The 20,355-nt window shown below is 38.8% G+C and overlaps 1 protein-coding gene across 4 annotated transcripts in view; it reads left to right on the top strand.

Moving 5' to 3' along the window:
* The window catches only part of SPIRE1 (spire type actin nucleation factor 1), a 128,183-nt gene that overhangs the window by 87,748 nt on the left and 20,080 nt on the right, over nt 1–20,355 (top strand). For 2 of the 4 annotated variants that reach the window (XM_042031933.1, XM_042031951.1), the window contains exons 5-10: nt 361–444; nt 1,787–1,951; nt 8,491–8,577; nt 8,950–9,079; nt 12,615–12,656; nt 19,518–19,681. In XM_042031933.1, coding sequence (XP_041887867.1) covers nt 361–444; nt 1,787–1,951; nt 8,491–8,577; nt 8,950–9,079; nt 12,615–12,656; nt 19,518–19,681 — 672 coding nt within the window. The remainder of the gene's footprint in view (nt 1–360; nt 445–1,786; nt 1,952–8,490; nt 8,578–8,949; nt 9,080–12,614; nt 12,657–19,517; nt 19,682–20,355) is intronic. The other 2 variants (XM_042031942.1, XM_042031961.1) reach the window with 1 other exon arrangement.

Here is a 20,355-nt window from a genome sequence, read left to right as displayed (position 1 = left end):
GTAATACTTTCTGTGTTGTAGCTTAACAGACCTGATGGGTGGTTAAGGTTTTTTTTTCCTGTACATATAAAAACTTAGGGATATAAACATTTTAATATGTAGTTTTTCCTACAGCACATTATTATCTGAAGTACTTTTATACTCAAAACTTAACATTTGTTCCCAGCATTTAAGGTTAACTTTCCAAGGAAGAGAAATATATTCAAATAGTGTTTCAAGTTACTTTTACAGTATTGCTGTTCAAGTCATAAAACATTCAGTAGAACACCTGAACAACATGATACAAGAGATTAAAAATTAAGCTTCAGTTTTACTTGAGAGTAATGCCACTGTTCATTCATTGACTCATTTCATTGGCAGAACCTGAAGAAGATTCAGGAAATGGACAAAGAGGCAAGTGATGAATCCAGCACGGATCTTGATGAACTAAAAAATGCTGACTGGGTAAGACAACAATGGAATAGTGATTCAGCATCACTGCTGGTAGTTTATTTTCTTTATAAAGCTTAACTAAGGCATTATTACCTCCACCCACATGAGACTCCATCTGAAGTAGTGTCCGTTTCTGTAGCTCCCAACATAAGAAGGATGTGGACCCATTGGATTGAGTCCAGAGGAGGCAACAAAGATGTTCGGAGGGCTGAAGCACCTCTCCTATGGCAACAGGCTGACAGAGCTGGGGTTGTTCAGCCCAGAGAGGAGAAGGCTCCAAGGAGACCTTAGAGCACCTTCCAGTACCTAAAGGAAGCCTCCAAGAGAGCTGGAGAGGGACTTCTTATAAGGACATTTAGTGACAGGACAAGATGGAATAGCTTTAAACTGAAAGAGATTTAGATTAGATATTAGGAAAAATTCAGATTATATATTAGGAAAAAATTCTTTACAGTGAGAGCGGTGAGGCACAGGAACAGATTTCAGCAACCTGGCCTAGTGAAAGATGTCCTTGCCCAGTGCAGGGGGTTGGAACTAGATGAGCTTTAAGGTACTTCCAACTGAAACCATTCTATGATACTGTGTTCAAATCAGTCTCTGCATTTTTTCAGTATATGAATTAATAGTAACTCATGATAAGTTCGAACTAAATGAAGTCTTAAATTTCCTTTGCAGACAGATGAAACAATGCAAGTATCCAAGCAATATATTTTTCCTTAGCCTGTTTTCATGGAGAAGCTTTTGCAGTTCAAAAAGATTACATTTAGACAGGTACCATGCTGACTGCCCTTCAGAGGGGCAGTCAGGCAGTCGGCAGAGCCAGCAGCTGAATTTCTCCACTGATGAACAAAAAGGGCTACAGGGAAACTCTTGCTCAGGAGTAACTTACTGTATTTTCTAGGTACTGTTCTTGCCAGTTTATAGAGGAATATTATGAGGTTCTTGAAAAGTACTGGATTTCAATTTCCCAATCTTCTATCCACCATCTGTTCTTTCTTCTCTCCAGCAATTCTGTTTCACAGAAAATGAGAGGGAGATGTTAGTGTGTGGTGCTCTTACAGGCAGAGGAAAAGAAGTTGAGTACTGAGAGAATCAAGACTGCAAGATCCTAGGACTTGGAGTCCATTTCAAAATTTCTATTTAAAGAACAACTTTTGGGATATTTGCAGGAAAGTCCTGGGCAACAAATTTTCTGATTCAATCACTGCTTTAATTCATATAGTAATAGCTATAAGTCTAAAAACTTGGAATATGTGCCTGCAGTATACTTGAAGTGGGAATATAGATGTCAGGTATGTGAGGTGGTATTCAAGGGTAAGGTATCATATATAATTTCTGGCTCTTTTCTCTTCAGGCTCGTTTTTGGGTGCAAGTGATGAGAGATTTACGGAATGGTGTTAAACTGAAGAAAGTTCAAGAGCGTCAGTACAACCCACTGCCAATAGAATATCAGCTCACACCCTATGAGATGCTGATGGATGATATTAGATCCAAACGCTATACCTTAAGGAAGGTCATGGTAAGTCAAGAGAATCACTGGAGTTTGTCAAATCTGAAATGTTATTTTCCCTTTTTTGTCTTCTTTTTGTCTTTTTGTTTTTCCTGAGAATCTTGAAATTATTTTTTCATATAGGTACTAATGTTCTTGGGGTTTATATGGCATCAAAACTTTGCACAGTGCATTGAGGGAGGGAACATGAAACCAACACACGTACTGTACTTTGTTTTCCATGTGGCAGGCATTTAAAATTCTGAAAGATGTGCCTACATATCATAAGGTTGAACGAATCACTTGTGTTGGGTTTGTGATAACTTTAAGAGTAATCTCAAAAGTCCTGTCATGCTTTCCACTGAGAGATTGTTTTACTCTTCTTATTGGAGAGAACATTTATCTTGAGCTACAACATAGGTTTTGGAATTCCAGAGTGCAAAATGCTACCATGACTGATAATGTGATGGGAAAGGAAGACCTACAGTGGTTGAAAACTGCCTGTATCACAGTGTTTGAAAACTCACATTCCCATGACCTGTTATGAATTTTCAAGGAATAATCTATGTAAAAAAAATTTAAATCTTCCATTTGTAGAAGTTGAGCTCAGTTATTTTCAGCATATTCTATTGTTGCTTTCAAGACAATATGCCACAGCAAGCTGGAGAGTGTTCATGGGTCTCCTCCTCCTAGATCCTCGTAAAGGTGCATGTAAAACTGACTTGAGGAACTCTTCTTATGAGAACCCATTTGATATTTACTGGTATCTCCCTGTTCTTTTTGTCCTTTAGTGTTATATTTTTTTTCAACATTGAGATGTTCTTCCTGATCGTCTAGCAACTGATCTAAAGGCTGTCTTATCCCTAGTAGGATATTTTAAATCCCTTTGTCAGAGGCATGTATTTGGTCAATATCAATATTTATACCTTATGCTTACTTAATTTCACCTGTCATTAGTTACAGTGGAAGCACTGTCATAGAATATTCAGTATTCACATGTTTACTTTCCTGACAAATCCTCACACAGTGAGAAAGCTGTGATTCCACCAAAAAAAAATCAGAGGGGTGGGTGGGGGGCTGAGGGAGACAGGTGAGAGAGGCAGAAAGTGTGTAGTATTAATGCTTTTTATGTTTGAGCTGAAAATACTTTCCTAATCAAGATCTGGATTTAGACTATCCGATTGTATGTATTTTCTGCAGCAGATGTTGCTTAAATGTTAAATCAGTAGAGTAAAATACATACCCAGGTAATGATGTTATCTGTCTTGCCCTAACTGTTCAGAGAACCGTGCTACGTGTTCTACTACCCGCTGCAACAGAGGAGTAGTCCCCTCAGGACCTTAATTACTGTATGCAATCAGGACAGTAGTTTTGTTTGAATTGGAGCCCCTGGGTCATCTAATTTTGCTTTTGTAAGACTAGCTTTTAATTCATCTTCTGCTAAGCAAGCTCCTGCCTCTTCAGAAGAGATTTCCTTCATTATGTGGTACATCTTGGGGGCACAGCTGCTGCTCCACTCATCCAGACTCTGGCTCTGTATAAAATCCCTACAAGCATCTATTTTTGGCCTGCTATCTTGTCTTCTAGATAGATTGTCCAAAGTGAACTCTGGGCATAAATACAAATAGAGGTTACCATCAGCTGCAGGTATAGTACCTATAGGGCTGTCTGTGATGCAATTGCTGGCTTAGTCTGACAACTGCTGATGACACTATGTTACAAAAATCACTTTCTTACTGGAAGCCTTACATTCAGTAATTTGGATCCTGCTGCAGGGTCTGCTTGAAGGTTGTGCAAAGCATGTTCAAAAATAAGAGTGCAGCATGACGTGGAATGTGTGGGACCTGAAGGATTCACACAGAACTGCAAGTTTAGTTATACTACATAGATACAGCATCTTCTAGCTGACTGTCACAAGTTGAAGCTGATTATATGGACTCCCATCAGCAGAAACCCTTGTGGTTCTTGAGAAGAGGAGAAAAGGTTGAGGATCCTGAATCTGAATTTTAAGGCAGTCTAGGAAAGATGGATTTCTTTCTATCATGCAAAATGGATGTTCAGCAAAATTTGTATTAAATGTAATTATTGCTTTAAATTTGTGGGTAGTAATTTTAGACTTGGTAGCTTGTGTGAATACATATCCTACTAATGATAACAAGAGGTTAAATAAAATTTTAAAGTAATAAGTAGTTTTTTTAAGTAAATGAAGTGCAACATTAAATCTTTAATGTTCTTTTTATTAATCTGATGCTGTGTTTAAAAGAGTAGCTTGTTCTGTCCCTGACTGCTCACTACTGTGAGTAGAAATTAAGGAAGGAACAGATGTTCCTGTTAGACCATATTTTGGTGTTTCAGCATGCTGTGCTAACTGACAGCAGTAACTGGAGCTTCCTGTTCTCACCCATTGTTATAGTGCAAATATTTGAAATGTTTTGAAGATGTAAAATGTCAGATTCTGGGCTTTTGGTAAATAACTGGTTTCATTTGTTTCAGTGACGTTGGCATTTCTATTTCAGTACATCTGAAAATAATTTCAGATTTGTCATCTTTCTATCCTGAGGCAAGAGTCCTCGTTGCTGCAATTGTTGTGGGAGCAAGATAGCTTTCATTCTAGAATTTTATAATCTTTAAGTATCTACCTTAGAGAGATTTAATAGCTTTCTTCACCTATGGAGCACCCACTCCCAGAAAAGCTAAAAGCTGTGGACATTGGTAGAGTCAACACATGAAAATGGAGACATTTAATAATTAAATTATCCTTGCAGGCTTAATTTTTCTTTATTACTCATATGTGTTGAGCTACAGATTTTAATTTCACAGTGCTTCACAATTAGCTCTCCTTTCTGCCCATCTCCCCACCCCTCCAAGATATGCACCGTTCACTTATTTCTTGAGCAATGCTTATTGAACAGTAACTGATGTCTCCTACATTACTGACTCAATACATGCCTCTCAGGTACTTCTATGGCCTCTCCAAACTCAGCATTATGTTACATAGCAGTTACATCCTTTGTAGGTACCAGCACTCTTGTCTTCATATTCGGGCTCTTCACGAGTACCTGTCATGTAGTGTGGTATTAGCTTGGCCATGTTGCAGAAGGGGAATTTAAGCATATAGGTTGAAGCCATTATTATCAAAAATATCCAGTAATTTGAATGTCTACACTGATAATCCTGAACATGTTTTTTTTTTGTTTTGGTTGGGGTTTTTTTTGGGGGGAGGGGGGTTGGTTTGTTTGTTTGGTTTGGTTTTGTTTCTTAATTTATTTCTTTGCAGTATTTAACATCTTAACAGTACTTAGGTTAATTGCAGTAACAGCTGTGCGCAGAGAGTATTTTCATAAGCAAGTTTTCATATGCTTCAAGCAGGCCATAGAGAATGTGAGCACAGGACTTTGACCAGTTTGTCCAGCTGGGTGTTGTAGAGTCCGTTGTTCTCTTACACACAGTTCTGACTTGGTTGTGGTGAGTTGCTTTCAGCAGGGAAACTGTGCTTTTCATTTTACACCTTCAATACATGTTTCTACAGAAGTGTAGGAGTCATCCTAGGTAGAGCAGAGAGCTTTACAGTTCCTAATTGTGCTTTAGGGGTATTCAGAGGAGGGACTCTGTGTAAGTACTGTGGTTACCATGTGCTATCATGAAATTGTTTCTGCAATCGATGTGCAGGAACAGCAGTGTGAGTACAGTGCCTCACGATGGGAAGTACCAAAGCACTTCATTCTTGGACACTGCTGCTTGTGCTTGCTGTAGGGTGTCAAATGCTGTGTAACAACTGTGTTAAATAAACACTACCCTATTTGCATAATGCAAAATCATAAATAGATATCTACTGATCAATACTGTAATTCACCACAGACCTTTATCATGAGCTGTTCTGGAAATGATGCTGTATGTCCCCTCTGTCTTTTTCAGTGTTCATGCAATTTCCTTTTAAATGAAAATTTCTAGATAGAACAAAATAATATCAGTTTCCTGTTGACTATTATTTAAAGATAGCACTCTCCTACTCGTTGCTGACACCTTTTCTAGCAAAACAAACAAATAAATGGCTAAGATAATTGAATGTCAGTGATAGGTGATGTTATATCAACAATGTTTCTTGTTTGGGATCACCATTTTTAAAGCTTTGGGCTTCAGCCAAAGGTAACTAAGTAACATTTGCCATTCTTTTTTTAATTGCAAATCCATATTTATATACTAAAATGTGATGGTAGCAGGTTGTTGGTAGATGATGACATGCAGATTTTTGTGTGCATTAGCTGTTTAGATCTCTACATTTATGTTTGATTTTTATAATAACTGGTTAAGCTTTCTTCACACTGCCAATTTTAATGCATATTGTTGTACAAAAGCTGTTTTACACACATGAAGACTTAGGATAGTTTTACTGTGTTTTGAGATATTTATCCAAATACTGTTTTGTAGTTGGGGCCAGCCTGGTATGTGGAGAGAAAAAAAAAACCCCATAAACTTGTTCCTTGGCGGTTTTTTCCCCTGCATGTATCATGGCTGCATCTGTGCAATGTCTCTGATTTAGACTTTAATCAAGAGCCATGAATTTTAATCAAGTAAAAGTAAAGGATGCATTTGAAGTTGCTCACTACAGAGAGAGTTAGTTTGAGTAAATAAATAGATCTAGTGTGAACAGAGAGGATAAAAGTTTCCCTTCAGTATCTTTCATGTCAGTATCTTGTTTGGGTGCCAAGTATGAGAAGGTGGATTCTGCCACTGGTGCTCCAGCTCGGGGCTTGTTGGCTTCAAAACATCCACTTTCTTGGCCACCAGCTCCCCATGTATCCTGTGGAAAATCACTTAAGCAAATCCTACATTTCTCCTTTTCCAATAAGATGGTAATACTGATACTAATTATACCCTGGTGGCATTAAGTCAGGGCCTAGAGTGCCCTGAGGTGAAAGGCTCAGAGCCATGTATTATTTATTGACTATTGTCATGCAGAGGGTTGTTCCCCAAGGTTTGAACAGAGATTATCAGTTTACAAAACGGCTTTTCTGATGGTAATAATTCTCAACTTCAGCTATCAACTTTGACATCTGATGAACAGTAGCTCAGGGAAGAGAGACTTCTCATTTCATTAACAATCTTCCAGGGCACGCTGGCCTCAAAAAGTTGCTCAGTCTTTGAACAGAAGAAATCAATCACATCCCTTAAAATAGTATTCTCCTCATCAGGAAATGTCAAATCACGGTTTAGTATAAACCTTTTCCATTTTAATTTTTCTGCACTATTTTTAAGCAGATGATGCATGTTGCAGAGTTTAGCAGCTTGTTGTTCTTTGCCAAGCAACATGAAATTCACTCTTAGGAAACTAAGGAGGGTGGAACAAATAGAGTTTGGACTGTGTCTGGGGTAGGATATCTCCAGAAGGAGTCCTCAGGAAAGCAATTAAATGCTCCCCAGGAGGGACTCTGCATCTGATTTCTCAGAGGTAAAGGGATGAATCTTCTTGGGGAGGCTGTCACTTAGCCTCAGCCTGGAAACAGGGCATGCCTGAGGTGAGCAGAGCTTGTATGGAAGCTGCATGGCATTGGTGAAGTTCAATTAGGGATCATATTCAGGTGACCTTATGGACATTTAAACCCCTTTTTGTGATGGCAGTAATCCTTCTTGTTAACAAAAGGGTATGTGATTTGGCAAACCAGACATGTGTCTTTACATAGGTTTTTTGGCTACAGAGTTTGTATGAGTAGAGTCCCACAAAAAAAAAAAAAAAAAGGCAACTGACCCTTAAAAAAGAAAAAAGAATCTGAAATATGGGACACTTGGTCTAAGCAATATAGTGTCATAGTGTCATGGAAATTTCTGTCACATTGGAGGATAGGGCTGATAGCCAGCTACTGTGTAGTAAGAGGAGGTGGCAGAAGGATATATATGACATAGGATGATCTCTTACGCCTGACAGTGTGCTTGGGCACCCTGCTCTATGAAGTCTGAACCTGGCAGTTGTTTCTTTTTAAGCAAATCCATACACTTATTCCCAGCTTACAATTTGTACATTCTTCGTATGATAGGAAAACTTTCATTCCCTTCTTTAAATCCTGTACATATAGTGAATTGATGACTCTTCCCTGTGATGTCTTGTATATGGTCTTGCATCTAAATGAGGTATCAGAGAAAGAAATGTCTGTGTCTCTGGAGAAAACCAAACAAAAAAGCAAACAACCCCCACCCAGCCCCTCTTCTACAGAAATATGGGATTTACAGCGAGGAAATGTACTTCTCTCATAGACACAATTGCAGCCTTGACGTTTGATTTCATCACTTCAAAATCCTAAATATTGCTGCTTAAAGCTGCTGCAGTTGGAGTTATTTTGCAGCTATCAGCAAAGCTGAAAAGCTGCTACATACTTTTTTTGCTTGCCTGTGCTCTGCGTATGGATTGTTGCTCTGCTTAGGACTGGTGATGTTTTACGTCTGGTGCAGGTATCAGAACACAGCAGCTCTGTCAGGCTTGTTGTGAGTTTTCAATTTATCTCATCTGCATGAATACCAGTGTGGAACAAAGCTATATATATATACATATATATATTTCACTTTCTCTTTTCCAGGTCAACGGTGACATCCCACCTCGATTAAAAAAGAGTGCCCATGAAATAATCCTGGATTTCATCCGATCGCGACCTCCATTAAATCCTGTATGTAATCCAGTGGGCTTCATTCCTAACAAAACAGTGTCTTTTTAAAGCATGTTTGGTTCCAACAAATATGTAAATACGATATTTTCTGCCTGGGCTTTCAAAAATGTTGTCTTCTGTATATAGAACAGGATCCCTTAAAAGAACAGTGTGTAACATGTTGCACATACCAATTAACAGCTGTTATTGCCAGCAGCCCTTTATCTCTGGAAATCATGATGCATATAACCCTCTTTCAATTTATGTTGAGGTTTGAAACTGAGTGCATGTAAAATCACATCACAGCATTCCACATTTTTTTCCAAAAAAGTGTGAAATCTTCTTTCAAGGAAGCACTTCTTAATGTAAATACGATTGTCTCTGTATCCCAAGGCCTCAGCAAGGAAACTGAAACCAACGCCACCACGGCCCCGCAGCCTCCATGAAAGGATCCTGGAGGAGATCAAGGCAGAGAGGAAGTTACGTCCAGTCTCCCCTGATGAGATAAGGCGTAGCAGGCTGGGTAAGCACGTGGCCAGTTTTTACCTGCAGCATCCACAGAAAACTTCCCACATAAGAAGCAGCAATTGTAGCCACATCTGTGCAGATGTCATGGAAGACAAAATTACTCCTTCAGAAGAAGAAAGAACCTACAGCCTTTTCTAGGGCTGTGCAATCTTTGTGCTTAGTTATATTTTAAAATATGAAACTGAATGGTTCAGCTTGATTCCATTCAAGTTTTTAGTGTAAGTATTAGGTAAATGGAATGGTATTGTGTTGCTTGTTGCACATGACAGTTAATGTTAGATTTGCTCAGAATGGAACAGGTATTGCTTGTCTCTAGTGCAGTATACCTTGCCTATCTGCAAGTACTCTTTACATGTCGATTTTTAATTAATTTATTCTCTTTGTTCCCTGTTGTTAGCATCATCAGCTTCTTTTTTTAATTTAAAATTTGCTTTTATTTTGTTTACTGAATCTGTTGCATTTATTTTGAATCTAAGTCTTTGTTTCCTTTTCCAAGTTATGGAAAATGTGTTTGTAGGTCTTTTTATGGGAAAATAATTTGACTTGCACTGAAAAGCATTTCATTTCTGCGGTGTAGTTTCAGCAAACCACTATGAAATGATACCAGTACTATGCTATGCACCAGTTTGCATTAGTTCAGTGGTTCTGATGGCAGCAGCATGACAAATACAGTCCTACATAGTGACTTAGATTGCTTTAAGAGTACTGTATTTATCTGTATCAGAAAAACTGAAGTAGCTGAATTTTTAAAGAGCAAATGTCAAGTCTTATGGCTGAAAAGCGTGGAAAAAATCTGCATACATACTCTCTGTCACCGCCTTTTGAAAGATATTTGTGCTTGCCACATGTGCTCGAAGGCACTGGACCAGATTCAAGTGGATTGTGACAATCCATTGTCTCTGAAGAAAACAATTTCATCAGTCTTGCTTTGTTGCATTGTTTTTGAAGTGCTTGATGGAGTTTGGGGAATGCTTGGGTGTGTTAGTAAGAGCACGATGCTTTGAATATTGTTTTTTGGCCTTCCAGTTTCTGGTCTGGATTCAGTTGATGTTTGCTGTAGCAATTAACATTTCTCACAGGCCTAGACTTCTTTCCAAATGTAGGAAGCTTATAAAAATACGGAACGATTCCTTACTTTTCTTTCAAACATTCAGTTTCAGTGTTTTAAATGGTCTCCTTCTGGGAACTGTCATGTTGTCTCAAGGGCAGCAAACTTGACCTAATGAATCTTTACCATTTCTAACTGATATAAATGGCATCAAGGCCAGTTAGTAAACAGTTTCTAAAACTGATATTAAATTTTGAATCACTACTGCTTAGGACTTCTGGACTGATTTCAAGGCATTGCCTCTGGTGAGGGATACCTGTCTTCCATTAATTCTTCACTTTTTTTAAAAGCATTAAATTTCTGTGTTTTGGAATTGGGTAATTCCTCTTAAATCCAGTGAATTGACTGGATAAATGCCGTATTAATGGAGGTGTAAAAGTGGATGCATGCAAGCTTTTTTCCAGGTATGTATTAACTGCTGGTATGAAGAACTAAAAAGACCAAAGGCCTTTAAGACAATTTTCCTTATGTTGACATTTAAGGTTTTGTTCTTTCTCACAAGTGGAATGATTGTTACACCCAAAGTTCCTTTTAAAAAAAGAATGTGCTTGTGCAGATTGGGAATAGAGTAATGTTAGTGGCATTCAGTGTGGCACAAATAGATCTGCCATACAGTTTAAATGACCACTGAATGTAATTTAGTGTAACAACATGTAGGGTAATGAGGCTTAAGGATTATAAATCTAAGTAGAAACACCATGTGGAACACTTGCACCATCTGGACAGAAATGTTTGTTGCTGTTAAAAAGGAGAAAAAAACCAGCACATTACAGTGATGTATTCAGGAGCATAAGGTGTGTTTTACTTGTCCCAGAGTTACTCCTTTTTGCTCAGTTTATACAGTCAGGAGCACAACTGCACTTGACTTTTGGGGTGAGTGAGGGCTCTACTCTTGCTGCTCCTCCTCTGTGGTAAGAGTGTACCTATGGCATGTGCTCCCCAGCAGCCACAGACTTTGTCCCTCTGCTCTACACAACACATGGTACAGGTAAGATTTTCTCTACCGTGGCCAGTCTCAATCTACAGCTTCTTTGGAAATGGGGTTGAACTGCCCTCACAAAGGGGGAGGTCTGAGTAGAGGAGCTGGACTGGGCTTTCAAATGACTTCATAAAATCATCAGTGTGAGCCATCAAGACAAGCACAGCCTTGAGGTACATGTCCTTTTAATTAAAAGCATGGATTTGTGACTCAAGCAAGTGGAGCTAATGGAGCTTGGAGAAAATTTTGTTTCATGTTCAGGTTTTATCAATACCTCAGCATCAGGTGATAAACACCCTTATGCTTTAAGAAGTATTTGCCTTTATGCTAAGTTTGGACAGAAATTTAGATACTGTTTCTGTAGCTGTTACCTGTGGATGATGTCTAGTTAATGAATGCAGAAAAAATTCCCTGACTCCCAAATTTAGCTCTGAGTCAGCCACCTACTGCATGCACCAGTTTAAATTATTCTCATGAGCAAAACTTGTCCCAGTACAACCTTTTTATAAACATCTTTTAGGGCAGTGGTATGTGTGTCTGACAGGCCCTTTCTAGCAGCTTGCAGGTTTATCACCTGTCAAGTAAGACACATAAGCTGATTTCAGTTTTGATGCACTTTTGCACATTCTTGTCACTGGGCTTGGCCTGCTTATCTGGATTAGCGCATGGAAGTTTTGTTTTCAGTTGAAGGATATTTTGAGGGTCTGCTCTCTGAATACACTGTTTAATTGGAAATACAGATAGGTCTTTACAGAAATGAAGAACATCTGACCACTTTCTTATCTAACAATAAAATTATCAGAGGCCCAGGAAGAAGAGAATAATATTACAGATGCATTCTAAAGGCTAAGTGCACCTAAGGTTTTTAAAAAGAACAGGAATCAGCACAAATCAGATTTTGTTTGGCCTTTTTTTCCATCCTCTTCAAGAAAACTACTGCTCAAGCTTAGCTTGGGTGTCTCTCTTTATTAGTTTAATTATAATCATTGGAGATTATGCTTAAAAAAATTAGAAATTTCTTTATTTCAGGTCACTGAAACTTGTGTGAAATGTGGTTTTGTGCTTTCAATTTTTTTTTCAGCTCTTTCTCTCCTCTCTCTCTCTTTCTCTTTTCCCTGTTCCTCTTTCATTGTGATTTTATTTTAAAATACTAAATTTTTCAGATATTTGTCTCTCGGTTTGATATTTGATTTATTGAATTCCAAATATCTTAATTTACTAGTAATATAATTGCTCTGTTTGCGAGTCCTGTTTATGCTGCTGTAGTTTTCAGACTTTGAGCTTTACTACAGTAAAGCAGTAGTACGTCTGACACATTTTGGATTTAAGCAAGAGAGTCCAAAATGTCTCAAGTGGAGTTAATATTTTGTTTTCATTATCCCTCTGCTTTTCTAATAGCTGAATCATTTTCTTTTTTTGTTGTGTTTGTTTCTTTTTTTACAGCAATGCGGCCACTTAGCATGTCTTACAGTTTTGACTTGTCAGGTAAAATGTGCTACACCATTTACGCCATTTAACCACTGATGTGGTTCTTGTGCTTATTGTGAAATTTGTTCCGTCTGTTTGTTGAATTCCCATCTAAGAAAGAAACTTGAAGGGATTCTTCCAAGATATGGTCAGTGAAAATAAAAAATTTAGATGAATTAGTTATTAATACTTATATTTTCCTTGCCACAAAAGGATGCCTTGGTACAGGAAACATCTGCATTTCACCTGAAATACAAAGTGTATTCATCAGAGTGCTGAAATTCTGCTTAAATAAATAACCAAAATAAGGTGGCCCAGAACTATTCCAGACTTGTAAAAGGATTGCAGAATACAGCATCACCTTCAAGTCTGATTTATTTATTTATAAATCTGACTTTTGTGTCTTTGCACTCACTTTTTGACTAGCCCATCTTTTGCAGTACTTCATTTCTCACCAGGATCCTAAAACTAGCTTTGAACTCATCTACCTTTCTAGATTAAATTAAATATACCTATGTATATTAATCTATAAAGAAACTGTCAGTTCTACAGTGTCTTTACAGTGAAAGCTTCATAAGCTATGAAATCAAAGACATTCACTAACAAAAAGGCTAAACCTTCCTTCTTTACTCATTAGCAAAAGAAGGTTTGCTGGTAATAGCTGGTGCAGAGGATTCAACAGGTGACCCTTCATCAACTATCTAGTATCAATTTTCACATTTCCTCTGGGGAGCCATTAGTAAGGGCATGCAGCAACTGTATGAACCTGTTCCTCTTTGGAGACAGCAATGTCAGACAGCCTGGTAGCCAGAAAATAAATTCATTCCTTCCTCATTATGCACTAACTTTCCAGGATGCTCAGGCCCAAAATTTCCAGCGTTGATGTTGGAAATAATCAACATCAGCCTCAAAGCTTTGTCAGCAGAGGAGATAGCTAGCTCTTACCTAATTTCCCCTAGGTGACTCCCAAAGAAGTCTCCAAATCATTCTCTTTGTACCACCTCCCCTCCTTCGAGTTACATGTAGAAACGTCTCATCTGGGACTTTTGCAGAGTTCACATCCTCAGTTTTTTCATGCATCCTTTAGCCTCCTCTGGTTATTTTCCCCACAGAAAGGCATCATCTGACTGAAATGCTGGCATATTGTGAACTAGAAAGACCATATAAAAGTTTTTGATTACTATAACTTAAAAAATACAGCAGTTACGTAATACAGGAACACAGTTCACAGGTGACATATCTGTGAACGTGGCTCCCTGTTCTGACTGAGCCAAGGAAACAGCTTGCCACTGTTGTGAGGGGAGGAGGGACTATCACTGCTTAGGCTCCCCTCTAAGCATGTGATTTTCCCCCTTCTCTGTGCCACTCCTGCTCATTTATTCACAAGAGGACCTTGTTAAACTCATGTAACCAGGAGCAAACACTTAAATTTTTTTTTTGCCAGGTTGTTTTTCTGCTCTTTTAGTGATTTAAACCTGCCTACTGTCTGATCAGAGGATCACAGCTGGCTGAGGAGGGCAGCTGATGAGCATGGGTGAAAGGGAGGAAGGAACAGGCTCTGCCATCAGAGACGGTGACAAGCTGTTAATGCAGCTCAAGCCTTTTCGTGAAACCTTACACTCGTGGTGTATGGTACTGCTACTACAGCTGTCTGCTGGGATTCAAATTACATATGTACATGGCATCATATTTTACTTCACTGAAAGCTGCATGGTCCCCAGGGCCTCAGATAGCAGCGTAAACAGGCAAACTTGAGTTTTCAAAGAGTATTGCTACTTTCAGATATGCCAAAAGTTCCTTCAGTTTTAAGGAAATAAAACCGAATATGCCAATGGCCAGCTAAATGGAAATGTTCAGATCTGTCCTTCTGCCTGTGTTGGTCTGTTTCTTCTTTTGCCTTTTAGTTCTAAGAATTCTGAGACATCCTCATTTGTTTAAATCCAAACAATATTTTGTAATCCGTTAATTCATAACCATAATATTTTGATTTTGAAGAAGTAGCTTTAACAATCTGTACTGTACTTGGATTTGTTGGTTTTGACTGACCACTGAAGAACTCTTCCTGGTTTCTTTATCCATCTCCCAAATGTGATTGGTTTTGCATTTTCAAGTCATGTGGTTCTCAGCAAGTAGCATCATATGGTGTGACCGAGTGATCTGATAAAGTGTCCTTAGAAGTAAATTCGGGATGATTAAAAGATTCCAGTTAGGTAGATGTGAGACACTAGATGAGCAGTACAAGCGAATTAGTTGGGTTGGGATATTGATTGTAAGCAGATAAGCAGTAATTTTGGACACGGTTGCGTTGTGTGCTTTTACTTTTTTCATTATTTTAGAGGCAGAGAGGCTGTACTGTGCTTTCATCACTGTTTGCACACACTTGCTTTTTCACTGCTTTCATTGCTCTCTGCTTGATGGAATTGCTGTCACAAAATACCCACAAACCAGCTGAAAAAGAGAAGGGTTTCCTGCTAAGTGCTAAAGGACTGGTGCAGGTTTATATTATTCATACTGCCTGCAATGGGGAGGATGCAGAATCCTGAGAAGACTTTTGCTGGCACCGAGCTGGTGTAGTTGGTGTGTCACAGGGCCCAGCTCCATGTATCTGCCTGCTGTTCTTCTGAAGAGGAGAGGAGGGGCTCCTGGGGTCTCCTTTTACACTGCTTTTTCCTTCTGGTAGAATAGAAGGAGCAAGTGGGAGCCACCTGTAGTGAGTTAACCTGAGAGGTACTCAGATAACAGCTAGGGACCAGGGCAGTCATTGCCCACTTCGTCTAATAGAAAAATAGCTGAAAAGTAGCTTCATTTCAATGCAGTGCTGAATGCAGCTCAGAAGATGTGTCATTCCCACTCTTAACACTCAAGTTCTTACGTCAAAGGTGTGTGCATTGCTGCTTTGAAGTTGTTATTTCAGAAACAGTTTGTACATTTTGGCGGAAAGGGGGAACTGGGAGGTGTGCAGGGAGAGAAGAAAAAGGAAACTGAAACGTTTAACACCAAATTTCATGGGGATTATTACTTATAGATTATGTGTGCCTCAGACCAGTGGGAGGAAAAGATGCAAACACAGCAAAAGACTGATTTATTAGTTCTCAGGTTTGAATTCAGCATCTGAAGTCCACTGAAAGGAACACATCTCTGTTACCTTTATTCATTATGTAATATTTCCCAATATGTTATCAACCAGCAAAAAGCAAACTTGTATTAATTCTGCAATTCCATTTTAGCCTTCTTTTAATCTCAGTGTAAAAAATTATAATCCTGAGGAGTACATTTTCTGTATAGAACAAAATTCAGGTTTCTGTCATCACTCTTGGCCGAGGAGAGCTGGTTAGGAAGCAGACAGCATATGGTTACATGACTGCTGAGGTTTGCATGTAATTTTTTGTGGTCTGCTTAATTCCTTGTTTCACAGGAGACATAATCTTACATGCAAATAAAGGCACATTTCATATTATCCTACGGTGGGGTTTTTCTGTCTCCCCTTTCCTAAGGCTGGTCAGGGAAGCCCAATGCAACGATCAAGTAATCAAATCAAGACCTTGCCTTCTTTCATTTGCTTGTTGTAATGACAGCTTAGAGAAAAACTCCAAAGAAACCAAACACATTCATCCAATTTGCAGGTACTGTTCACTGTACTTGCTGCCTGAAAACAGAGAAATGACACTCCCCCAGTGTGTCTGACTCTCTAATAAATTCTTAACCCCAGGCTACTACTCACACAAGCATTCTTAAATATCATTGGAATCATCTTCAGAACATTACATGTTCTGTGAACCTAGAGATTGTAAACTATTATCCATTTTTTAAAAAATAAATTTAGGTTTTGTTTCTAAGAATTGTCCATTGATTTTTTCCATCATGTTCATATTTATAAGATTTAGTCTATTTGTTGTTTCTGACTTGTTTATCCTGATTAATTTTATCTTGTTTATGATGATGTACGATTATTTTTGTCACCTGCTAATGTTTCTGTTTCCTGAACAGATCACTAAAATAGCTTAAACAAATTAATCATTTTTTGGTCTATATCTGCTAACAGATTCTGGTTTTAATTTAGGAACAAGGTATTTTTCTTGAAATCTGTTTGTTGAAACTCAAATGTCATGATCTTTTCCTTAAATTATGATAATCCACTTATTCACATGTATCCAGTGCTGTAAGTGCAAGAATGATAAACTGAATTTGATTGCCCAAATGGATTTTATAGATTGGATAGTTTTCTAATTTTAGTCTTTTTTTATTATTATTCTTTTGTACTTGCAAGCTGTAAAAACTCCCTGGTTTTTTTTCTCTAGAGGAAAGAATGGTGATAAATGACATTTCCTACTGAAGAAACCTTGAAAACAAGTACTGTGTTGGATTGTCTTCTTGAATCACCTAAAATTTCTTTGATATTTCAAGAAGACTTGAATCAACATATGAGCAACTCAGCAATATGTATGAACAACTCATGTATGCCTGACTTTAAATATATCTGGTTTAGGCTTCATAGACAGTGATTGGCTACATAAATTACATTCAAAATGGACCAGAGATTTCCATTTCTGAGGCCTAAAGAAAATGAGCCTAAATTCCTAGGGGGGGAAAAAAAAAAGCCAGCAAACAAACAAACAAAAACCACCAAAAACCAATTTATGATGTGAAAACATGTTTTATCACCTGCCACAGGGGATGTCTGGTGGTGTCCCCCCTTTTTCCTTTTCCCAGGCTTATTGTGTGTTTTACTTTTTGGCAGGAAGGCAATGCTGTTGGCCTTCCCATTGTTTATTCTGCCAGTGAGTCCAGCAGTGCTTACAGGCCATTCTTCACGCTCCCTACCATCAGGCGGGGGAGTCCCCACCCAGGAGGGTTAGGGGAGAAGTGGCACCACCTTTGGCTGTTTGTGGGTGGTGCTGGGGCTGCTTCCTTGGACAGTCTGCTCAGGAACCACCTTGTGCCATCCAAAGACAAATCACAGGTTTTTCTCTTGCTCATTTGGGAAACCCAGAACTTCTTCAATCATCTACATGCCAGCTAGGTATGAGGTGTCAAGAAGTGGCATTGGCAGCAGGGAGGGGAGGCAGTTTGGGTTTTGTTTTCCTGCTGTCCCTTTCTGGGATTGCGTTGAGCTGCTATTAGAGCAGGAATGCATTTGATGTGGGGGACACCCATGCTGGACTTACAGAAATCTAGAAGGAAAAAACCCCATGACCTATAAGCCATTGTGGTAGTCAGGACACCCATTAGCAAAGCCTTTGATGATAGGAACTAAGGGTTAGAGAGTCTAAGTCTTTGATTGCGGCTCTTTGTAGGGAGGACCTGAAGGCAGTAATAGCACTTTAGTACACAGATTCATAGGCCTGGAATGTCACCATGGCTTTAATAGCCCAAATAATTGCTTTTTCTTATACTCCCAGTTGAAGGTATGATTTATAGAGGAACTATAATGCAGCCCCTCTCCTTTTTAGACCAGTTTCCAGCATTTAACAACAACCTGGATAATTGTTTAAAATACATATTAATTTAACTTATTCCTCTTCTTCATTTATTTAATAGCTGCTGTGGTGACAATGTTGTTAAACAGAGCGCTGTGGCTGTGTAGTCTGTAGTTTTGATTTACCTGGTGCAAGGATAGCTTTATCCATGCAAATGGTGTTGTAGCAGGAGTGACTGTGTCTGTTTATAGCAGGGCAACTATCTAAGTAACTTCAAATGATGTGTGAGTACTTACACTGTTGGCAGTGTTGAATATCTGGGTGATACCATTTCTCTGTCATAGTCCTCCCAGTAACCTAAGGTACCAGTCACTTGACCTTCTGTCCCTCTTTTCACCATGTATAAAAATGGGAATAATAACTCATCATTACCCTAGCCTTATAATACCTGGAGGTTCTTTGTTATTACAAGGCTGGGGAAGGAGTCCTGTAATTACATGAGTAGAAAAACACATTTGTAGAAAGACCAGATGCTTAGACATACATACAAATGGGAGATTAAAAGCTTCTCTTCCTTGTCCCTCCAACATAATTTTCTTCAGATTGAAATACTGTACTTTGTACTTTTACAGGGATAAAACTGATTTATCAGACCAAACTCAAAGCTCTCCTAAAATGTCAAAGGCTAGGTCATTATCTTAATGTCTAAAGCTAAGCTAGGCTAAGCACAGCAGACCCATAGCTTACATTATCCAAGATGCTTCTTCATTGCACACTGGCAGAAATCCTGAGTAATATACTCAGTGGAGTTACATCCTTGTAAAAGCCATGTAGATGAAAATAGAGCTGGACCCTCATGTTTCTGCTGTTCCATGAATGTCTGACCTCACAGACATGTTTTTAATACAAATGGCCGTGCAAGCCTAAGAGCTGTGCATGTGTTTGATGAACGCTTATTATTTACCTCATTTTCATTCCTTCTCTGTATCCTGCAGAATAAAGTGCAATTCTCTCCTCACAGGAAAAACTGGGTTTACTCCATGCTAAACCTCCTAATTTCTGTGTGGCGTTGTCTTCAGATTCACTGGAAACCCACTTGCCCAGATATGGTTGTGCATTCTTCTGGTCCTTGTTATATAGTTAATTATAGACTGTACGTTGAAGGAAGGGTATTTTTGGGTTTAACACAGGCAGTTTTTTCAAAGTTGATTGGTGTAGGTCTGAGGTTGGGTTTTAGCATTATGCAATGCTGCTTTTTCCACTGCCTTCATTCTTTCATAGCGCTTCTGTACTGCAAGCCATTGCCTGCAATTCTCTGAGCAGTGAATCACTAAGACAATTGCACAGATATAACTATCACAATTTTTTTTCCCCCTTTTGTGTGTATTGCCTTAACAGTGAGATTTGAGAAGGCAAAATACATTTCAGGTGCAAACACCAATTGTTCTGTTTCTTTTGGTAGATGTACCGACGCCAGAGACTGGAAGAAAATTAGTGGATGCCTCTGTAGTGAACGGTGGCCCAGCACCACAAGGAAAGCAGAACGGGGCCACACAAGTGACAGTGCAACGCAAGAGACTCCTTAAGGCTCCCACGTTGGCTGAACTTGACAGCTCAGATTCAGAGGTAAAAAATCAGGACACAACTTGCTTCTCGATTTGTCAGAACTGAGTCTTACTTCTTAGTTTGCTGAACTGATCAGATGAGAAGTGACTGTGCAAATTATAATCCAAATTTTCCATGGCTGCTTTGTCAGCCCACAGAACTTCAAAAATACTAGATCAGATCCCAAAAAGGAGAATATTCTTTTGAAAGGTTAAATGGTAATTTTGGCCTTAAACCCAGTATTTACTTACTTTCCTAAATGCCCAGTATCTGTCCACAGTGTGTTTGTAGCAATTATGCTTTTGGGAATTCAGGAAAGTACGCTGCACCCTTCTGTCACTCATGCAGTAGCTGTCACTAAAGGACTCAGATGTGGGGCCAGCCTGACCATAACAGCTGTTAAATAAAGAGCAGCAGCTGTGCCAGAGGGGTTGCAGTTTGGTGCAAATGTCAGTGCATTAGTTTGCTATATAAGATTGGGAACTAACACCCCAAAAGTGTTTCACAGATAGGGACAAGCAAATACCACTCGGAGAAATAATTTTGAATCCATCCAATCTAAGTGTAGAGTTAAAGATTTAAAAAAGCATTACAAGGAGAAAACCTTAAAAAGCTTTCTAGCTTCAAAGCTGCATTATATATGATTCTCAGGAAGTACCAACATTACATCCTCAAGAATGAGCTTTGTCTTCTGG

The sequence above is a fragment of the Corvus kubaryi genome, unplaced genomic scaffold, assembly GCF_017639235.1.
Source record: "Corvus kubaryi isolate FWS band 111438036 unplaced genomic scaffold, C.kubaryi_AGA036_p1.0 132, whole genome shotgun sequence".
In the NCBI taxonomy this organism is placed as follows: domain Eukaryota; kingdom Metazoa; phylum Chordata; class Aves; order Passeriformes; family Corvidae; genus Corvus; species Corvus kubaryi.
This window is presented reverse-complemented; position numbering and strand designations above follow the sequence as displayed.